The sequence below is a fragment of the Myotis brandtii genome, unplaced genomic scaffold (assembly GCF_000412655.1).
Source record: "Myotis brandtii unplaced genomic scaffold, ASM41265v1 scaffold266, whole genome shotgun sequence".
NCBI lineage: Eukaryota > Metazoa > Chordata > Mammalia > Chiroptera > Vespertilionidae > Myotis > Myotis brandtii.
Window position 1 is genome coordinate 7648136 of NW_005360124.1, and position 22144 is coordinate 7670279.

Below are 22144 nucleotides of genomic sequence, written 5' to 3' on the forward strand. Positions count from 1 at the left end.
CAACCTGACCGGGGCCGTCCCGACCTCACTGGAGCAGTCCCAACCTGACCGGGGCCGTCCCGACCTCACCGGGGCCGTTTCAACCTCACCAGAGCCGTTTCAACCTCACCAGAGGCCTTTGAATTGTTAGTGAAGTTTGGCATGCGAGTCTGATTTCACAATCTGACCCTTTGTGTTCTCTTGCTGGGTCACTTGCCTCTCCTGTTTCCCTTTTCATTACTCTGAACTGGCAGAAATCCTTTGGACACTGTTAGGCCTGGGTTGTACTCTCTCATCTTTGTCCTTTACTGGCAGTGAGACTTCAATCTGTTTACCAATATATAAGTGTTCTGAGACTTAGCTTCCCCATCTGCAAAATGGGGTTGCTAATAGTGAGATCTGGATTGCTTATGGGATTAAATGAGGGAAAAGTGGGTTGAGCAACTTACCCTTCCCTGCACTGGGGCAGGCACTCCTTTCCCAGCTGGAACCAACCTGGTGGGCAGGAGAGGCACTGTGTGCTGTGTCGCCCTTCACATGTCCTACAAGAGCTGTGGCAGGGGTCACAACGGTGGCTGTCTTCATCAGTGTAGTAGCCCTCAGGGCAGTCCTGCACACAGGTCATGTCTGCCAAGGGAGGAAAAGAGTCTCTTGGTATTAAGTATGGCACATATCTCCCAAACCTCCTCTGCATGCTCTCCACTGTGTACCATGGTGGAGGGGGGATGCACGAGGAATGAGACAATATCCTGTGGGCTGATGGCTATCCTTGGGAACTAAGATGAATATCCAAGAAATAGATTCAGCCATAATGTCATTAGGAGTTGAGAGAAAACAGAGGTCAGAGTGGACTGGCCATGTTGGGCATGATAGAAACCAGTGTGTAAAAATGAGCTAGAGGATGGAGGGGGTCTCCCAGGAGAGGGAGCCCATTTAAGGCAGGGGTGAGTCAGGGCTCCATTGAAGAAAGCAGAAAGTGTGATGATGTCTTCCCACAATCTCAATTTTCTATTTCTAGCCTTGAATGTGTTCTCTCCTGTATATCAGATTTTATCTTTTGTTCTGCTGTGTTGTCCACACACTATTGCTCTTGAAATTTAAATGAATTTAAAATGAAATAAAATTAAAACTTCAGTTCCTCAGTTGAATGAGCACAGATATAAAGCATTTTCATCATGACACCAAGTTCTGTTGGCAGTGAGACTCTGCTTTGCCCATGTATTTAAAAATTAAATTAAAACCTTAAATCTGCTCTGTATAGAGAGATGAATTGGAGTTGAGTTGTTTAGGCCCACATCACCCCAGTCCTTCCTCCCCTAACCCTAGTGGAGCTGCTGATTCTTGTCTTTTCTTCGTCCTTATTAATATTTAGGGGTGGAAATTGAGGGTGGTTTAATTAGAAAGCAAAAAGCTGAGATTTGCTGGCTTTGCAGTTTAGCACACGGTTCTTAGAGGCAACTTCTTCCCCAGCTTTACCTTAACCTCCCTGAATGGAAGTCAGGCTCTCCTGCATTTTTAGTTAGCCACTGGTCAAGTTTAGACTGGACCATAAGCCACTTTGTTTCCATAACTATAGCATTAAGCACAGGCACTGGTGGGAAAGCTGAATCATATTAGAGCTGCTGTGGACTCAACCTCTCTACTGGGAGACTCTCTGAGCTACTCGAAGGCAGGGCTATGCCATTCATGTCTGATTTTCCAGCACAACACACAGGGCCAGATCCCCAGTCAGTGTTTGTTTGGTGGCTATTTTGTTAAAGATGGATGTTGGCACTGGTTCATTGTCCAGCTGCTGTATCTGGTTAACTAGGGGGAAGCCTTAATCCCTTAAAGATGAAACACCTCTGTATTAGTTTCCTGTTGCTGTAGTAACATATTTCCATAAACTTAGTGGCTAAAAACAGTACAATTGTATTATCTTACAGTTCTGGAGGTGAGATGTCTAAAACAGGTCCAAGGGGGCTATTAACTTTCTAGAGCAGTGGTTCTCAACCTGTGGGTCGCGACCCCTTTGGCAGCCGAACGACCCTTTCACAGGGGTCGCTTAAGACCATCCTGCATATCAGATATTTACATTACGATTCATAACAGTAGCAACATTACAGTTATGAAGTAGCAACGAAAATAATTTTATGGTTGGGTCACAACATGAGAAACTGTATTTAAAGGGCCAGAAGGTTGAGAACCACTGTTGTAGAGGCTCTGAGGGAGAATCTGTTTCTTTGCCTTTTCCAGCTCCTAGACTAGAGTCTGCCTGTACTCCTTGGCTTATGGCCTCCTCCTCCATCTTCACAGTCACAACACAGAATCTTCTCTCCTTCTCTGTTCCTCTGCTCTGACATCTCATAGCCTTGAACTACTTAATGTTGATCATCCTGCCTCCCTCTTATAAGGACCCTTGTGATAATCCAGGATAATCCTCCTAAATCAAAACTATTAATTCAATTACATCTGCAAAAATCCCTTTTACCATGTTAAGTACATATTCCCAGGGTCTGGGGATTAGGACATGGGCATTTGTAGGGGGCTAATATTGTTTTTAGGAGGTTTAGTATTGGTCAGTCTACCACAACCTCTGGAGGAATTATCTGATTTATTCCTAGCCTGACCTTTGAGAGGGTAGTGGTGAGGGACGGAGTGGGAGGATATGAGAAGATCAGGCCTGAGCACATTCTATGCCCAGCCCTTGGGGGACTGTGTAGAGGATCACACAGTGTGTACTGTGTTATACCTTAGCACTGAAGTCTCAGTTCTAGTCTGATTCATATTCCTAGTTTAAGAGAAGACCACCTTGTAATGATAAGACATCTTCCTGTCTGTGTGAAGGCACCTGAGGTGGTCACTGGTAGCACTTTAAGTTGGGGATAATTAGAAAAGAAGGTCCTGGTGTTTGGATGATATAAAGATCTGGAATGTTCTCATGGAGCAGTAACTGTAGGGAAGAGAGGTCACTGAGATTTGTGTAAGTGGCACTAAAATGGATGGATGGAGAAGACTGATGTCTTAGAGAGTCTTCTGTTGGGAGGTGATTAGGAGTGATATGAGGAAATCTGCCCCTGTGTCTTACCAGGGGAATGGTGCCCTTGTGATGACATCTCAACAAGAAGAGGAGAAATTGTTACCTATTTCTACTCTGAGTGTCTTGTTTCTCAGTCTTCAGCATACTTGCCTCTTTCTTCTCTTTCCCACACACCTTCATTGCTCCTTTTTTCACTTCAGTGGAGTGCTGTTTCATTTTCTTTCTCCCATACCTGTGTTAAGCCCAATCATGGTATCCCTAAAAACTTGAGGACATTGCCTCCCATTAGCAATAACCGTCACAGGTGACCTGCTGGAGGTGGCCAACCCCAGACTGTGACATACTTTGTTCAAGAAGATATATTAATCAACAGATGCTAAATCAAGGGGAAATTTTGATGAGGTGATGAATATCTACATGCTCATAAAATGTCTCTTCACAGACTACTTTTTAATCACAAGGGAAAACAGTAACTGCAAAGTGGAGAAATTAGGCAGCACCCTGAACAGGATAATATCACTGTAGATGGGCAGGTAGGTGAATGTCATGTGTCTCCAGAAGGACACATGAGCTATGTAGTGTTCCTGCTGAGAATGCATAATCTCCATCTAATCCTGGGGAAATGTCACACAAACCCCAATGGAGGTTAGGACTGTGTTCTTCTAAAATGTCAACATTATAAAGGAAAAAGAGTCTGTGGAAATGTGTCAAATTAAAGGAGGCTAGGCCTAGCCAGTTTGGCTCAGTGGATAGAGCGTCGACCTGCAGACTGAATGGTCCAGGGGTTTGATTCCGGTCAGGGGCACATGCCGGAGTTGCAGGCTCGATCCCCAGTAGGGGGCCTGCAGGAGGCAGCCAATCAATGATTCTCTCTCATCATTGATGTCTCTATCTCTTTCTCTCCCTTCCTCTCTGAAATCAGTCAAGATATATTTTTTTAAAAAAAGGAGGCTAAAGAGACATGGCATCTAAATGCCATGACTGTGAACTGGACCCTGTATCTAAAGGGGAATTGACACAATTATAAATATGGATGGGATATTAAAGTATGGTATCAGTGCTAAATTCACTAGTGTTGACAACTGCACTGTGGTCATGTAAGAAAGCATTCCTAGTCTTAGGAAGTAAATGCATACTAAAGTATTTGTGGGAAAGGGGCCGTGTTGTACGAAACATATCCTCAAATGGTTCAGAAAAGATATGTTGTGAATTATGTATACATATGGAGAGAGAGAGAGAGAGAGAGAGAGAGAGAGAGAGAGAGAGAGAACAAGAACAAGACTGATAAAGCAAAAGGGGTAAAAGATTAACAAAAGAAGAGGTGGGTAAAGGGCATATGTGTGGTGTGCCATGGAATATTCTCACTTTTCCATCTTTTCTGTGGGTCTGAAACATTTTCAGACACAAAGTAAAAAATTAAAAAGACACCAATATCTACTGGGCACCAGGCATCATGAAAGGTAGTTTCCCAGATGGAGGGAAAGACAGAGCCTTCCTCAGAGGAAAGTGACTCACTGAGGAGGAGGCTGTCCCTCGGGCAGGTGTGACACTGGTCCTCGGAGGGCCCCGTGCAGCGGAAGCACTTGGTGTGACAGGGCTTGCAGCCCAGAGCCTCCTCATCCCAGTACTCGGAGGGGGCACATTCCTTGTGAGGCTCGCAGTCCCCGTGGCTGTTCAGCCTCAGGCCTTCCAGACAGGATGTGCAGGTCCCAGGTGAGGAGCAGGTCTGGCAGGAGCTGGGGCAATCTGTGGGCAGGGTGGGGGCAGCAGACTGAGAGTGAGAGTGGCCAGGGTGCCCCAGGAAGAAATCAGTTTCCCCTGGGAGGGTTAGTCACATGTCTTCCTTGTTTCTTCCAGAGATTTCTAGGGCTCTGTGCCAACAGTGTGGAGTCATGAGTTGGGTACATTCTTGTTGGAGCATTCTTGTTGCTGTTTCATATTCTCTGTAATTATTAGACCCTTCCTGCAACAGCCACCTCAGAAATTATTAGTAAGACTCACTATAAGTACCCAAACTACAATGAAATAAGAGGCAATTCTGCAGCAGAATGGTCACCATCATAATTCCTATTCTGTGGTCCTCCAATGACCTCCAAAAATACCTTGAGCTTGTCACTAGCATTGGTATATATTATCATTACCTGTTGAGTAAAGAGGTCTCTTTTATATTCATTTATGAATGCACAATGCCTAAGAGGGCCTGGCATATAATAGGCACTCGCTAAATATTTCTTAGATATTTTAAGAACAACATGCTCCCACCTCGGGGTTTTAGCAGTGCTGTTTCCTCTGCCTAGAATTCTCATCTCCCAGGTATATGCGTGGTTTGCTCCCTCCATTTATCAGTGGTACCTTCCAGGCCCCCTTTTCTCTAATTTCAGCTCCATTCTGCCCAACTTCATGTCTCCCTTCCCTGCCTTATTTTGCCTTTTGACTGTCTTCTTTAGACTCTGCCTTCACCAATAGAATGTAAGCTCCAGAAGGCAGGACTCTGTCTGTATTGTTTCCTGCTGTTCCACAGGCCTGAAGAGCACACGGCACATAGTAGGCCCCCAATAAGCACTCACTGTTTAATAGACACAGTATTATTATTATTATGATTATCGCCATCTCATTTTATCTGTATCAGGAAATTGAGGCTGGAGGTGCTAAGTCACCTGGCTGGAAAAGAGCAGGGTCAGGAGTTTAACCCAGGACCTTAACAAGATCTCTTGCTCTTTCTGCCCCAGTGCCTCAGAAAAGGTATGGGGATTTCAAAGGTGTCTGTGCTATCTCATAGGGCAGTGATGGCGAACCTATGACACGCGTGTTAGAGGTGACATGCGACCTCATTTTTTTGGTTGATTTTTCTTTGTTAAATGGCATTTAAATATATAAAATAAATATCAAAAATATAAGTCTTTGTTTTACTATGGTTGCAAATATCAAAAAATTTCTATATGTGACACGGCACCAGAGTTAAGTTAGGGTTTTTCAAAATGCTGACACGCCGAGCTCAAAAGGTTCACCATCACTGTCATGGGGGATAATTTGAGGTGATCAGAATGGATCCCAAGTCCTTATGTTCCTCAGAGGAGATCCTGCTTGGAGATTGCTTGATTACAGATGCTTCTCTGTATCTACTCAAATCTTAAGTTTCAGGTCAGGTCCTTGTTTTTCTCTCTGGAAAGGCAGGTGGTCACTTCTAATGCCAGCTTCCCTCCAACAGTGGAGCTGGTCTGAGTGAGCCCAGGTATCTGTACTTTTTAAAAGCTCTCCAGTTGATACCAGTGGGCAAACGGGGATGAGGACCAGGGGCCCTTCTCAGTGAGAAAATTAAATCAGGTAAATTAAGTACAGTAAGAACTCTGAGGCCTGTTACGTTCTCTATATGGCAAATTACTTTTATTATTGAGCACCAGAGAAAGGCCAGAAGTGGATCCCCAGTTCCTGCCCCAGTACAAGCAAGATGGCACTGCTGGCCTTTGGATGAGTCTCTACACTTCTCGTGGGAGCTGACCCCCAACTCCGCAGGCTCCCTCCCTCTCTCCCCTTCTGCTATACAGGCACAGCTGCCCATCTTCAAGTCCATGTTCTTCCACAAGTAGTTGGGTGGGAACCTGACATTAAAGAACGTACCTGACACACAAAAGGGTTTATCCGGATCATAAGGCTAGAGCAGAACGCCTTTAGGAGTAGGTACAGTATATCTTTATGTCTTACAAAGAACTATCCCCTGGGTATGTTCTTGGATGTGAATGGCCCAAGGTTGCTTCTGCCATGTGAGTTCACCCTCAGGCTCTCACGGGGTTTCCGGGGCCTGCCTCTGGATATCTGTCTATCTTGTGTTTGCTTGGAGGCAACACGGGGGGTGAAATTACCGCTGTCTGCCTAGTTGGAGTGAATCCTGTGACTCTAGTTAACAATACTATATTGTACACTTGAAAGTTTCAAAGGGAGTAGATCTTAAATGTTCGTACCAAAAAAAAAAAAAAAAGAATAAAAAGGTAACTACGTACATAGGCGATAGATGTGCTAACTGACCTTATGTGGTCATCATTTCTTAACACATCTGTATAGCAAATCATCATGTCGTACATCTTAAACTTACACAATGTTATATGTCAATCACACCTTAATAAAATGGGGGAAAAAGAGAAAAGTTCCTTTCCCCAGAATGCCTCTCACTTGCTTGAGAATTCCCCTAGTAATGGGCAATTTATTAAAAACTATGTTCCCTGAAAACTAGTAAGGGGCAAAGAATTCATGCCCAGTTAAAACATAAGAGGGCATAAGTAATAGTCAACTCTTTCTTGAGCATGTAGGGATTGAAATGTCCAGTGGGACATGAATTAGGGGACTCAAAGCAGGAGCTGGTCCCTTTAGGGAGGCAAATGATGAAGGGAGACAAGAGAGAGGCACTGAGAAAATCCTCTGGTACAGCTCTCCTTATGCTGATATAAACTTTAAATGGCTTAAAGTTTTAAGAAAAATCTCCCATTTTGGGTGACTTTTGAGGGCTGATTATCTCTTGTAAATGTTCGTGTGAGAATCCTTTTTGATCAGCCACTGTTGTGGAGGGTCAACATTATTCCTTGCTGACAAAATTTATATGATCAAAGCTAACGAATGATTCATTTAAAAAAAATAAATTAAAGCCCTAACCGGTTTGGCTCAGTGGATAGAGCATCGGCCTGTGGACTCAAGGGTCCCGGGTTCGATTCCGGTCAAGGGCATGTACCTTGGTTGCGGGCACATCCCCAGTGGGGAGTGTGCAGGAGGCAGCTGATCAATGTTTCTCTCTCATGGATGTTTCTAACTCTCTATCCCTCTCCCTTCCTCTCTGTAAAAAATCAATAAAATATATTAAAAAAAATAAATTAGAGCAGATTCAAAATATGAGGGAGATGGGTGGGACAACAGATCTGGGGCTGGAACTGTGCAAACCCCACATCCTACTTGGTCTTGGCCTAATCCCATCATCCCATCAGGCTCCCTGGGATTCATCATTTGGTCATGTACCCCGAAGTCTTTACCTTTGCATTCATTAGTCTTTCTTTTATAGTAAGTTCTTGCTGGACAGTTGCCCAAGCACTGCCCGTCATAGAGAACGGAGAAGTACTTAGCACAGAGGTTGCAGTTGTCTGCTGAGGGGCCGCTGCACTCCAGACAGTCTTTGTGGCAGGGGAGGCATTGGTGGGCGTCTTCATCCTTATAGAACTGCTGGGGACAGGACTGATGGCACATATCCTCATGTAGGAAGAAGGCAGGCATGCATTCTGGGGGTAGGGAAACAGCAGTTATTCCCAGGGAGACAGGAGAAAGGAATTCCTTCCATAGTGGCTAGCCCATCCTCCACCACTTTGCCTCATTTGACCTGAGTGTACACTTGCCCCATCTCCACCCAGCCAGGGCACATCATCCGTGTCCCCAAAGCCTTGACTTTGGATTGGAGACCACATATGGAGACCTGTTTAGATGGTGCTTAGTTTCTATCCTGAAATGATCTGCCCCTTGGAGGTGCAAAAAATTGTAATGCTGTGGCAGATATGTGATGGCCGAGACCCTGGAGGTACTGTTCCAAAAGCCCAGAAAGCATTAAAATTTTCCAAGCTGTATCCAGCACCTCAGGCTTTATTTTTACAAAGCAGTATAGGAACTCTTGGATAAGGTAATTTTTCACTCACTGATAGGGTAGACTAATGAAATATACATGGATAGTCAGTATGAAGAATGCATTGTGGGTTTGTGTTCGTTCTCTTATTTCAGGGGGGAAGGAAATTCTGGAAAACACTTTGGATAGGATAGCACCAATTAAATGAGTCTGTCTTGTTCTGGAGAGGAAATCAGCATTTCTTGGAAGATAATTCCAGAGAAAACAATTCCTTGCCAGAATGCTATTCTTAGAATTAACAATACTGAACAGTACTGTACATGGGTATGGACAAAATCATACAAAAGGTTCTCTTGTCTGTGTTAACTTGCAGAATCCAAAATGGAAAGGCTTTACCTCACCCTCACTTTTGTCAGTGACATGCACAGAGGTTGATAAATTTTAGTGAAGGTTCCCCCAGTTCTGCTTGAACATCCCACCCTCAGCTGGTTGGCCCCCAGCTGGGGTAGCCCGGTAGAGCCACACTCTCCCATGGGATGCTCCCAGGTACCTTTGCAGGTTTTCTCATGGATGCACTCCTGACACATCTCTGGGCAATGCTTGCACACCCCCTCCACGGCCACATGCCTCTCAGAGCAGGTTTCCTGGCACACTCCCTGGTCCAGGACAAGGCCCCCTTCACAAGCTTGGCAGTTGGTGGCATTTCCTTCACATTTTCTGCAAGGGGAGCTACAGCGTTTGCATATGCCTTCTTCTGCATAGAAGCCCCTGTGGGGAGAAGCGAGAGCTACTGGGGAAGCCTTCCAAGCAGGAAAATGATTCACACCTGGTGACAAAGAAGTTAGGGCTGAAAACGAAGGACTGCTGCTCATGTCGGCCAAAATGAATTAATCAGATTTCCTGAGGAAGTATGGTAAAAAATCAAGTCTGGAAAAATAAAATAAAAGGGGTAGATATCACCCTTGTGAATTTGGTTTGTTTGAAAACAGCTTTGTTTAATTTGTATAAACTTTAGTCATCTGATTTCCCTATTTTAATCTCTGACTTCAATTTCTTTTTTCTTGTTAGAGCCTTATGTTAGAGCAGAAAATGCTGTCTGTTCAGTTAATACATTTTTTAAAATAAAAATTCAATTTAGCAAATTCAAAAAAATGACTTTTAAAAGGCTCAAAAGATTTACTACCCTTAATATTGGAAGCATTTTTGCTTTTGGATGTTCCCAGCCAACCATTGATGGCTTTTTTGAACACACTCACATAACATTTGCATACAGCACCAAACATTTGGAGCACTGCTATTGGAGTATATCATATTTTTCCGTGTATAAGATGCCACCATGTACAAGACGCCCCCCACTTTTCCAACTCAAAATTAAGAAATCAATATTTTAAACATAAAACAAAATACATTTTTATTTAGTAACTAGAGGCCTGGTGCGTGAAATTTATGCAGGAGGCGGGGCGGGGGGGTCCCTCAGCCAGGCCTGCACCCTCTCGCAATCCGGACCCCTCAGGGAATGTCCGACTGTTGGTTTAGGCCTGTGTTCAGCAAACTGCAGCTCGCGAGCCACATGCGGCTCTTTGGCCCCTTGAGTGTGGCTCTTCCACAAAATACCACGTGCGGGCGCGCATACAGAGCGATTGAAACTTCGTGGCCCATGCGCATTAGTCAGTTTTCGGCCTGGGCGAGTCTATTTTGAAGAAGTACTGTTGATATTTGGCTCTGTTGACGAATGAGTTTGCCGACCCCTGGTTTAGGCCCATCCCTCTCGCAATCTGGGACCGCTGGCTCCTAACTGCTCACCTGCCTGCCTGCCTTATCACCCCTAACCACCTCTGCCTGCCTGCCTGATCGCCCCTAACTGCCTCTGCCTGCCTGCCTGATCACCCCTAACTGCTCACCTGCCTGCCTGATCGCCCCTAACTGCCTCTGCCTGCCTGCCTGATCACCCCTAACTGCTCACCTGCCTGCCTGATCGCCCCTAACTGCCTCTGCCTCGGCCCCCGCCGCCACAGCTTCGTCAGGAAGGACGTCCGAAATGATGTCTGGAAGGTCGTTCGGCTGTCCTGTCTAATTAGCATGTTATGCTTTTATTATCATAGATTACTGGTATGTTCACATACCAGTACTATATTATGCAGCATATCACTTTATTCAGCTCTGTTGCATCACTGCTCTCTTCTTCATCACTATTAGTTCCAGACATATCAACTTCTTCAACTTCTATTGTATCACTGCTGTCTTCTGAGACACTGTCTATATATGTGAGATCATCTTCAGTTCCGTCCATGGCATTGCTGATTCCACATTTCTTGAAGGACTTCACAATCACCTCTTGTTTGATGCTATACCATGAGTTTAGGACCCAATTGCAGACCTCAGTGATGGTTGTTTTTTTCCACCCTTCCTGTCGGTGTCAAGTTATCTGTTTTTTGCATCCATCTACTCCATTCTCATCTCATCAAGCCTTTAAATGACTTGATTGAAACATCTAGTGGCTGTAGCTGACCTGCAAGTCCACCAGGAATATCTGCTAGATGTATTTGCAAATCTGACGCAACCCTTTTTGTCTTTTCTGTTAAATGTGCTCAGAACTGATTAAAGACAGGTAGGACAGGCTTCTTTAAGAGCCCCCCCCCCCGCCCCCCCCAGGTCTTCTGGACCAAACCTTTGCAAACCAAATGGCCATAATGTCTTCATTCATCCATCCCTTCTCTTGAACTTGCACAATAATGCCAGGTGGTATGGTCTCTTTAGGATACATTTTCTGCTTAAAGATAAGCATAGGAGGCAGTTTAGTAGCATCTGCACAGCATGAAAGCACAGCACTATAGTGTGTCTTTTCATGGCCACTTGTTTTGATTGTCACTGTTTTGATTCCTCTCACATCTACAGTTTTGTTGGAAGCCACGTCAAAATTGAGAGGCATCTCATCTGTGTTTGCAATCTGATTTGGCTTGACTTGGTTCAAAATCATTTTTTTCTGCAGTTGTATGACATAGGAGTGAAACTGTTGGATTTTATCCTCATAAACTGGTGGCATTTTCTGAGCTAACTTGTTTGTGTCCTCATGGCCAACCCTTCTCTCCTCATGTAATTGAAGCAGCATTTTGCCTTTACTCTAAAATCAACAATGTTCATTTCATTCACAATGTCATTTTCTTGCCTGACATTGAATAAGCTTGGTTGACACACATAAGCCACTCTGGCGCTGCTCCATAATCCAAGTCTTAAGTCTCTGCTCCAAGTTAACCCATTTTGCTGGTTTTCCTCTTAAGGCCTTCTTTTTTGGCATTTTAAGGAGTTGTTCTTCCTGTTTTCTCCACTGTCTGATCATACACTCAGTGGGAGGAGGTCCAAATTGTCTCTCTGCAGCTCTATTTCCATGCTCTTTTGCATATCTAATTACATTCAGTTTGAATTTTGCAGAGTAAAGACAATCGCTTACCAGTATTTATCTTTTTATTTCTTTATATCTTTATGGGCTCAGAATGCTCAGGTCTCTGTTGCATCTGTGCACTTTCCACCTTAACCTCCAATTACGGCATCAGCTGACGTCAGTAACAACAAGGATCATGATTGGAGGAAGCCTGTTTGACAAGGTATGGGCAGCTATGCACCCACGCAGCTCCCTGCGTGGCTGACTTCTGTGTATAAGATGCTCCTTGATTTTCAGCCTAACGATTTTAGAAAAAAAATAGCATCTTATACATGGAAAAATATGGCATGTTGTGTGGTTGACTTCTTCCAGGTAGAATCTGATGTCTGTATATTCATTGTACCTCTGAATGATTTAACTATCACACCGTAGAAATCACTAATTTCTTGTATATATTTAGTAAACAAAAATATATTGAATTTGTCAGGAAGAAATAGGATGGAGCAAAGAAAAGTCACATTTCTAATGTAGTATCAAGAAAGAAAAATGTAAGAAAGCAATTTAGGTCCAAGAGGGGAAACTAAATATCATTCATCTGAAAGATCAGGCTTCCTCACACATTTTGGACCATGATGGAGAGCACTGGGAGAACAAAGACACTGCTATTTTGTCCAGCCCAGTCAATCTCTTAAAAATAAATTTGGCCCTGGCCCATGTTGCCCAGTGGTTGGATCCTCTGCCTGTGCATCGAGAGGTCTCGGGTTTGAGTCCCCTTCAAGGACCCGTACTGGTTGGGGCTTGTATGGGAGGCAGCCAGTCGATGTGTCTCTCACCTCTCCTCTCTCTCTCTCTCTCTCTCTCTCTCTCTCTTTTTTTCCCTTTTCCCCTTCCACTCTTTCTGAAAAGTAATGGAAGAAATATTCTCAGGTGAGGACTAACAAAAAAAATAAAAATGAATTTGATAAGACAGTGGATAGAAATGTATTATATGTTTACCAAGAGTTTGATTGAACTTGAGAAATTTGAAATTAAGGGAATTTAGTGCATTCTTAAACATATCACATCTTCTACGTGAATGAGAATGTGATGGGATCATTGTTGCTGTGTAGTGAAGAACTTGGCCTCACCCAAAGAGAGGTCTGGCCTGTGTTCCTAGCCAGCTTCTAAACTCTTGGAATTTCCCAAGTGGTAAGAATGTCCTTGTTATTCATTGTGGACCCCTCCAACCACACCTGATAGTTGATGCTAACAAAATTAGTCAGGGTGGGGCTGGCCACACCCTCTAGATTTAGTGTGGGGATTGGCTTAGCCAGAAAGAGCAACCTGTGTTTAGAGATTGGGGACTTCGGACCGGTGATTCCGGGGAGTTTTTAATGCTGGTCCTGATCGAGTTTTCTCAGGAATAGTCTCTGGACACTGACGATGAGCAATTCCAGCACAGAATTTGGAAAGATGCAGCACAAAGAAAACATTTTCAGATTTTTGTCATAAGGGCATCAGTGGAAGTCGGGTGAGATGCTGAAAAGAAAGGGATGGATTCAAGCAAAAAAGAAAAAACAAACAAACAACAACTCATTGGAGACTACTGCTAACTCAAAAAAACACTAATCTCAGGAACTTGTCGGGAGGCAGGCAGATGACAATGTGAAAAGGTGTTTTTCAAAGAGCCACTTTGCCAAACGCAGTTTTCTCCACACAGATCTGCCCAGTAATTTGTCCTGTCTTCTCCCTGCATTCACAAAACTTAGTTGTGAATGCTCTATTTCACTGTTATTTTTATTTAAGAAGACAGATGCTTCATTTTAGAAGAAATGGCCACCTGTATTAAATTGCTACATTCAGAGTACTTTTATGGTGAAGTCTTTCGGCTCAGATAAATATACATAATGCGAAAGCTGTGTGGTTTGGAGCTTCGCCTATATTTTAGACACCTGAGACAGTGACAAGGTCTAAAGGAAGACCCCCTTTTTCAACCAGAGCTTCACATCTGTTCATATTTGGTAAATATGAGCACACCTTAGGTTTTGTGTTGCCTTTTAAATAATCACTATAATGATGTATGTTACTACTCAGACTTTCTTCTTTCATGAATATATACTATACAGTGGCCACTAATGCTGACTTATAAATAATTCTGAATACCTGGATGCCGTTTCATTGCAAATTGTGTGCCTGTCATAAATCTTATTGCTGTTTTAGGATGGATTATACCCCAAAGGGCGATTTCTCAGAAATAGTAACAACTTGAAAGTACTATGTTGTAGAAAGGACCAATCATAACAGATCACATTTTATAGCATTCTGTTTATATGAAATGTTCAAGAACAGGCAAATCTGTAGAGACAGGAAGTAAATTAGTGATTGCTTAGGGCTGGGGATATTGGGAGTAACTGCTAAAAGGGTACAGAGTTTTCTTTTGGGGGATGATGGACATATTTTAAAATCAATTGTAATGATCGCACAACTGTATAAATATATGTAACACCATTGCATTGTATGTACACTTTATATAGGTAATTGTGTGGCATGTGAATTGTATCTCAATAAAGTTGCTATTAAAAAAAAAAAAGGAACCCCAGTCATTTGAGAACATGGCATTGTGCAATGGTGAAACATGGACCTCAGGGCTCGAGAGGTTTGGGGTGGGACCCTTACCATATCATGCATTAGTTGTGTGATATTGGGCATGTTTACCCCTTTCCTCATCTGTAAATGAGGAAAAATAATAGTATCTGGATAAGAAGATTCATGTGAGGGTTAATGGATCATATTTGAAATGCTTAGTGCAGTGCTTAGACTTTACCAACACTCATCAAGCAGCTGTTTTTATATGGTTTCTTTTTCCTTGGAATTTCTTAGCCCTTTTTGTATTTAGGCTCTGAGAAGTATGGCAGTAATCGTTGTAAACGTCCCCTATGGGTTGTAGGCCCTTTTCAGGCTCAGACGTCTCTTAACATAGCTTCCAGTATCAATTCTTACACACCCAAAAGGTGCTAAATATGGATCTGCAGTATTGAGTCGAATGCAATTGGCTCTATACTATACTAGATTGGAAGCTTCTTGAGGGTATCATGACTTGTATTTGGACCCTATATGGTCTGTCTCAGTAATGGATACAAGTTGGTCATTAGGAAATAGGTATTGTTTTTATCACCAAGTTCTTTTAATCAGCAGGCAAATGAAATTTCTGATTCTCTAAAATAGATTCTGTTGGTTGCCTCCCCAAACTCACTTCTTGCCTCCCTCTCCAGTCTTCCTGGCTGCCCGTGTTCCGATTTTATTTGGGTTTTCAAGGGTGAGTCTTGTTCAGCCTAAAGTGATCCTTTTATTTCCATTCTCCCTGCCAGTGATGTAAGCTGTAAGTGGTGCATTCTGGCTAATGAGATGTGAAGGGAAGTCTGAGGAAGTTTTCTTTCCTCTTGAAAAAAGATAAACTAGGAGAATCCTGCCCTTTTCTCTCTCTGGTTGCTGCAATGGCGGTGGTGATGTGTGCAGATGGGGCAGACAACGTGGCTCAGGGGAGGACAAGCTAAGGAAGATACAAGAGCAAAATGGAAAGATAGTGGGTTTTTAATGAAGTATTGGCCACTGGATTGCTAAACCCTGTATTGTTTCAGTCAGTCTGCTTGGCATTTCTGTTGCTTGTCACTGGAAGTTTCCTGATATACCTTCCCATTTGCTATTCCTACTTCTCTTTTAGTTACATCCTGGAGGTGGGAGCATTCGTAGGAGGAGAAAAGGATTTATAAACCAGGGGGCTGGAAAAGCCGTCAGTAAATACTTCACCAGGTATTTTCTTTATTATCTTTGATTCAGATCTCACCTAACTTTTTTAAAAGTTTATTTTAAAAATATTTTTATTGATTTCAGAGAGGAAGGAAAAAGGAAGAGAGAGAGAGAGATAGAAACATCAGTGATGAGAGAGAATCATTGATTGGCTGCCTTTTGCATGCCCCCTACTGGGGATTGAACCTGCATCTCGGGCATGTGCCCTGACTGGGAATTGAACCGTGACCTCCTGGTTCATAGGTCGATGCTCAACCACTGAGTCATACCGGCTGGGCAGATCTCACCTATTTTAAACAGAAGAGTTTCTTGTGTTCCACAGCCTTACTTTTGTGATGGCGAAAAGACAGCTACTTGATCATAAATAAAAGGTGGGGAAAAAACATAATTTTACAAAAGTAAAAATATATACATATAATCATCACAAGAGAGAAGTGGGCATCTGGCGTTAAGTTTTGGCTGCTGTGGCCAATGGTGATGTTGGACAGTCAAAAGGGAGGGACACTGGTAGGTGCTGTAACCCGGGAGGGAAGAGTTCTTTGGTGATAGGAAGGAATCATATCCAAATTACTGTAGGAAAATGAACACAAGCAGGAAGTGAAAGGAAAGGAGACTTACTCAGGGCACCCGGTGTAGCACCTGCCTTCGTGGAGGAAGAGAGGGTGTTCCAGCTGCGTCTGGCACTTGTCACAGAGATCGGCTCCAGAGCAGGAGGCACAGGCCTCTGTACAGTTCTCACAGCTGCCACTCCTCACTGAGGGCCACGTGCCTTCGGGACAGGCGGCGACGCAGGCCTGAGCCAACAGATACGTGCCTGGAAACCCAGGGAAGAAGGCAGATCAGGTGGTCGGTCAGTATGTGTCCCTCTGACAGTGTGAACATCCTTGCAGAGAACTGGCGCTCGCAGCAGCTTTTTAAACTGTCCCAAAGATCCAAGTATCTCAGACTTATCAAAAGGATGAGTTAAATCTCCAGACAGGAAATTGACAGCAGGAGGCTTTGGCCCTGTTTCTTTTACTTCCTACTGATACTGATGCGGGTCACTTTGGGGCTTCCCTCTGCCTGGTTGATCGATCTATTAACACCTTTGCCTGTCTTCCTGGTGTAAGACAGTTACACACGCACAGCTTGGTGGAGTCTATTTGGCTTCCCAAAGCCTATCCCATTAGGACACTAACATAGTAGCAACTCTCCCACCCAACGGATGGTCCATCTGTTTATTTTTAATTGAAAAAATCAGATAGCAGCATTATTAAAGAAAACAATTTAAAAATCACCCTCAACTTCAGAATTCCAAGACAATTCCTTCAATTTTTGTATGCAAACTTTCCTATTTTGTTGGAGTAGAGTCATGGCACACATACCATTTTAAATTCTGTTGCTTTTGTGTCACATCGCACTGTTAAAGTTGTACATTCCAACATCATAATCACTTTAATGAGAACATAACATTCTTAATTTTTAATGTTAGTGCATCATGTTAATAAAATATCTCCCTAATTCAGGGAAGTTGTTATTTCTGATGTTTTGTTTTTATAGATGATGAAGCAATTAATTTGTTAAGCTGTTACGTATTGCTCTTGTGTTTTTGCTTCCCTAAATTCAGCACCAGAAATGAAGAAACAATAGGCAGACTACTTATCCCCACCTAGATTGTCCACTGTAAGTTCTCTTGTTTTGGCTAATGCACTCCAAAACAGCAGGGGAACCCCTAGAAATGTCAAGTACCCAAAGACCTAACAAATTCTGTGGCCAAAGCAGTTGCTAACTTCATCATGCTTTTGGATAAAAAAACATTTCTTTTTCATTTTGGTCCTTTGAGAGCCATTTTTTATTGTAAATCCATGTTTGGGTGCCTTGTTGCTCCAGAGTAGCCACTGTAATAGGAACATGTGATGGGACTAGATCAAGTCCTGCAAACCCCTTACTTAAAGATGCTAATATACAGGAGTTGCCATGAATTGGCTTGATCACTGCCACCTCCTGTCACACTCCACACTAACCTTTCGGACACGAAGTGCACAGCCTTTCAGATCCATTGCAGGTTTTACAAGAGGAATGACAAGGCTGCTGTTTTCTTAAAACGTCTATGGAAGGAAAAGGAACAAGAAGTCAGTTTCTGTTGAGCAGGTTCATAGTATTGGAAAAGATCTCATGGGCAATCTTGTCTCCTTTCCCACCCCAAATAGATTTTGCCTTAGCTAAATGTTGGCGCCAGCTTTGGCCTACCAAATGAGTGAATGTGGACTTCATTTTTTTCTTATTCTTACTCTTTCATTGACAATTGATTGCCAAGACTTTCTTTGCAGACTTTCAGAGACAGGATAGCCTTTAATGCTAAGGAGACATTTGAACTAACAAATGTTATTTATTTATTTATTTATTTATTTATTTATTTGGTTTTGTTAATCCTCACCTGAGGATATTTTTTCCATTGATTTTTTTAGAGAGAGTGGAGGGAGCGTATTGACACGGAGAGAGAAACATCCATGTGAGAGAGATACGTCGATTGGTTGCCTCCCTCATGCACCCCAACTGAGGCGGGGGATTGAGCCTGCAACCCAGGTACGTGCTCTTGACTGGAATCAAACCTGAGACCCTTCAGTCTGCAGGCCAACACTCTAACAACTGAGCAAACCAGCTATTAAAAATGTGTGGGGGTGAGTGTTTGTGTGCTTGTGTGTATACACACAGGAATGAGTTATTTCCCCGTGATTCTTAAATGGCCAGTTCTCTTCACTTCAAATGATAAAATAAGAATTCATTGTGTCTTTCATGAAAAACTTATTTTTGTTGTTGTTGTTCTTTGGAACCAGATTTCATAGTTGGTCAGTGTTTGGGTCTGTGTTCTTCAGAGTAGCCATGGTTGAATGCAGCCTAAATTTATTCACCTTAAATTAGTTCCAAATCATCTTATCACCAAACTGGAGCCACCCAAAAGCTTTCTGGTTGGTCAGGTGATAAGCAGGCCAACCAAGGAAACATTAGCGCTGTTTCCCCTCTCTCTTTCCCTCCAAGAGCATTTGATGGGCAGGCTTTTAAAGAAAGTTTCAAAGACATACATAAGCCCTGGCTGGTGTGGCTCAGTTGGTTGGGCATTATCCCATGCACCAAAAGGTTTCTGGTTCAATTCCTGATCAGGGAACATGCCTGGGTTTCTGGCTCGATCCCCAGTAGGGGGCTTGCAGGAGGCAGTTCACAGATGTTCCACTCTCACATCGATGTCTCTCTCACTCTTCCTTCCCCTCTATCTAAAAATCAACTTTAAAAAATCTTAAAAACAACAACAACAAAACAGACATACATAGTGAACTCAAGGACATCATTCAATCAATAGACATTGAGATCATGACTAAATTTCAGTAATTGTTCAGGAATCAGCATGACTGACACAGGAAAATTAGAAAAAGTTCTAGTTCAGAATGTGTCATATGAATGACTCTGACCTTCAGTCAACTGTTATGTTGGCATCTTGCCATTCCCCTCTCTTCTTTCTTTTCTTCCTCCCTCTCTCCCTTTCTTCCTTCCTCTCTCTTATAGTGCCTTCTCTTTCTGAGATTCAGTCTGGTGGAGTTGGCTCTTTAGTCACACCTGCCTTCAGATCCCAGATGTGCTGCTCAGGTAGGGTAACCATGGATACAATAATTAAACTCTCAGAGCCCTACTTTTCCACGTCTCTAAAATGAGAGTGATCCTTCCCTGATAGGACTGTAGTGAAGACTAAATGAGATAATGTGTGTAGAGTGCACACAGCAGCTCAGTAAATGGTAGCTCATCACCTCCTTTCTCCACTCTCCTGATTTCCTTGTTATCATTCCGCCACATTCCCTCTCTTGGTCTTTTATTCTATAGCTGGCGTGGCACCAGAGGCATGGCTTGGTTTCCATGATGGCGCTCATGGTTAATTAGCTGGTGAGCCTTGCTACAGAGAAAGCTAGATTCAAAGGTAGGTAGGTGGATATGGATGTAGATATAGAGATATACATGATTGTCCATCCTGCCATCCTGAGTGGCAGTCTTTTTCCTAGTTTAGAGAGAAAAACTTGCCCTGGTTTTCCAGTAGACTGACTGAGTCCTTGAGAGAGGGGTGTGTGTGTGTGTGTGTGTGTGTGTGTGTGTGTGTGTGAGAGAGAGAGAGAGAGAGAGAGAGAGAGAGAGAGAGAGGGAGAGAGAGAAGAGCTCAATTAGCCCTGTGCAGAGCAGTGCTAGTCACAGGATTTTCACAAAAGTAATCCACATGATTTAACATGATTGAGTCTTTTCCCTGAAGGCCCTTTTAATTTGACAAATCACTTAAACCAAAAAAAAGAGGGCAGCAGAGAGATGAGCAACAGTTTTGTTGCTAACATCACTTTTGACTAATCAACAGAGAAATGCAAATCAAAATCACAGAGAGCTCTCACTCCCGTTAGAATGGATCTTACGAAAGAGACAAGAGACATGTGCTGGTGAGACATGTGGAGAAAGGGGACATCCCATGGACTGTTGGTGGGAATATAAATTGGTGCAGCCACTATGGAAAATAGTATGACGGTTCCTCAAAAAATTAAAAATAGAACTACCCTATGATCCAGCAATCCCACTTCTGGGTATTTACCCAAAGGAAATGAAATCATTATCTCAAAGAGATAACTGCACACAGTGTTCATTGCAGCATTATTTACAATAGCCGTGACATGGAAACAGTCCAGATGTTCATCAATGGATGAATGGATAAAGAAGATATGGGATATATAGGGTTCGACAAAAGTAGGTTTACAGTTGTGAGTACATGAAACAGTTTATTCTTGTATTATTAATTATTAATTATTGTATTATTTTCCATATGAACAACTGTAAGACAAGTTTTGACCCACCCTGTATATGCAATGGATATATTCATCCATAAAAAGAGGGAAACCCTGCCATAGGACATTATGCTAAGAGAAATACAGAAAAAGACAAAGACTCTATGATCTCATATGTAGAATCTTAAAAAACCAAACTCATTTAAACAGAGTAGATTGGTGTTGCCAGGGGCTGGGGTACTGGGGTGGTGGTGAGGGAATGGATGAAGGTGGTCAAAGGGTACAAACTTTCAGTTATAAGATGAATCAATTCTTGGAATGTGATGTACAGCATGGTGACTATAATTAATAATACTGTATTGGATAATTGAAAATTGCTAAGAGAGTAGATCCTAAAAATTCTCATCACAAAAAAGGTAACTATGGAGGTGATGGATGTGCTAACTAATCTTACTGTGGAGATCATTTTGCAGTATATACATATGTCAATTATCATGTTATACCCATTGAAACAGCATCATATGTTAATTATATCTCAATGAAAGGGGGGAAAAGAAAGGCTTCATTAGTGGCTGAGAGCAATTATTCATAAAAAAATATTTGTCAGACATTGAGAACCTTGAAAATATTTAATATATGTCCAGGCCATGGGCTGATTTTCTTTTGATTTTATCATTAAAAACATTTTTTATTTTTTTGTTAATGCTCCCCCGAGGATATTTTTCCATTGATTTTTAGGGAGAGTGGAAGAGAGAGGGAAAGACAGAGAGAAACATTGGCTAAAATGTTATAGTTACAAAGATATGAGTTTTTACTAATTTTTAAAATATTTGTTTAAAATATTGTGCATATATCTACACATACACATGCATTTACAATGACATATTTCACTTCCTGGCAATTTGCTATTTTACTGTGATACACTTGGTATACAATTTTTGGTAATGTCCTCATGCCTCCACTAGAGGGTACTCTGTACACACACTTAACAGCAATTAAGCCTGGGCAAAGATTAGTGACTTAATCTCAACAAGAAAATTTTAACCTTGACCATAGTTTCTCTTTTTCTCTCTCTCTCTCTCTCTCTCTCTTTTTTTTTTTGTTCTCCAGTGATTCTAGCTTTATGGGACCTCGAAAACAAAAATCACCTTGACCAAGAAAATGTAGCGTCCATCCTTCAAAAATAATTGTAGTTCGACCACATAAAACAGGGGTTCTGGGTATTTTACTAAATAAGCAATACATGGTTCAAAATGTACAAAAAGCATACATCATGAAGCCTCCCTCCTAATCCATTTTCACCCTTTTTATACAAACTATATCTACTCACACTATTTATCGTGTTGCCTTTTCCTTTTTTTGGTAACTGAATATATTTTAGAGGCCATTCTTTATCAGCACCTAACGAACCTCCTCATTCTTGTTCCTAGCTCCACAGCATTCCATTGCATGGATGTGTCCTACTTCATTTTCCTAATCTCCTATTGTAACCATCTAGTTTTTTCTCAGTCGTTGCTATTTCAAACCATGCTGCAGTAACGAAGGAAGTAAAAGGTGAGGCTTTTCTTGATAGCCCCCCCCCCCCCCCCCCCCCCCCCCCA

The 22144-nt window shown here is 42.5% G+C and overlaps 1 protein-coding gene across 1 annotated transcript in view; it reads right to left on the minus strand.

Moving 5' to 3' along the window:
• Positions 1-22144, minus strand: part of PCSK5 (proprotein convertase subtilisin/kexin type 5) — a gene marked incomplete at its 5' end in the record, with an annotated part of 415527 nt that overhangs the window by 19661 nt on the left and 373722 nt on the right. Inside the window, 6 exons of the mRNA XM_005868347.2 lie at positions 429-606; positions 4514-4744; positions 8014-8256; positions 9142-9359; positions 16375-16570; positions 17760-17843. Of these exons, the coding sequence (XP_005868409.1) occupies positions 429-606; positions 4514-4744; positions 8014-8256; positions 9142-9359; positions 16375-16570; positions 17760-17843 (1150 nt within the window). The remainder of the gene's footprint in view (positions 1-428; positions 607-4513; positions 4745-8013; positions 8257-9141; positions 9360-16374; positions 16571-17759; positions 17844-22144) is intronic.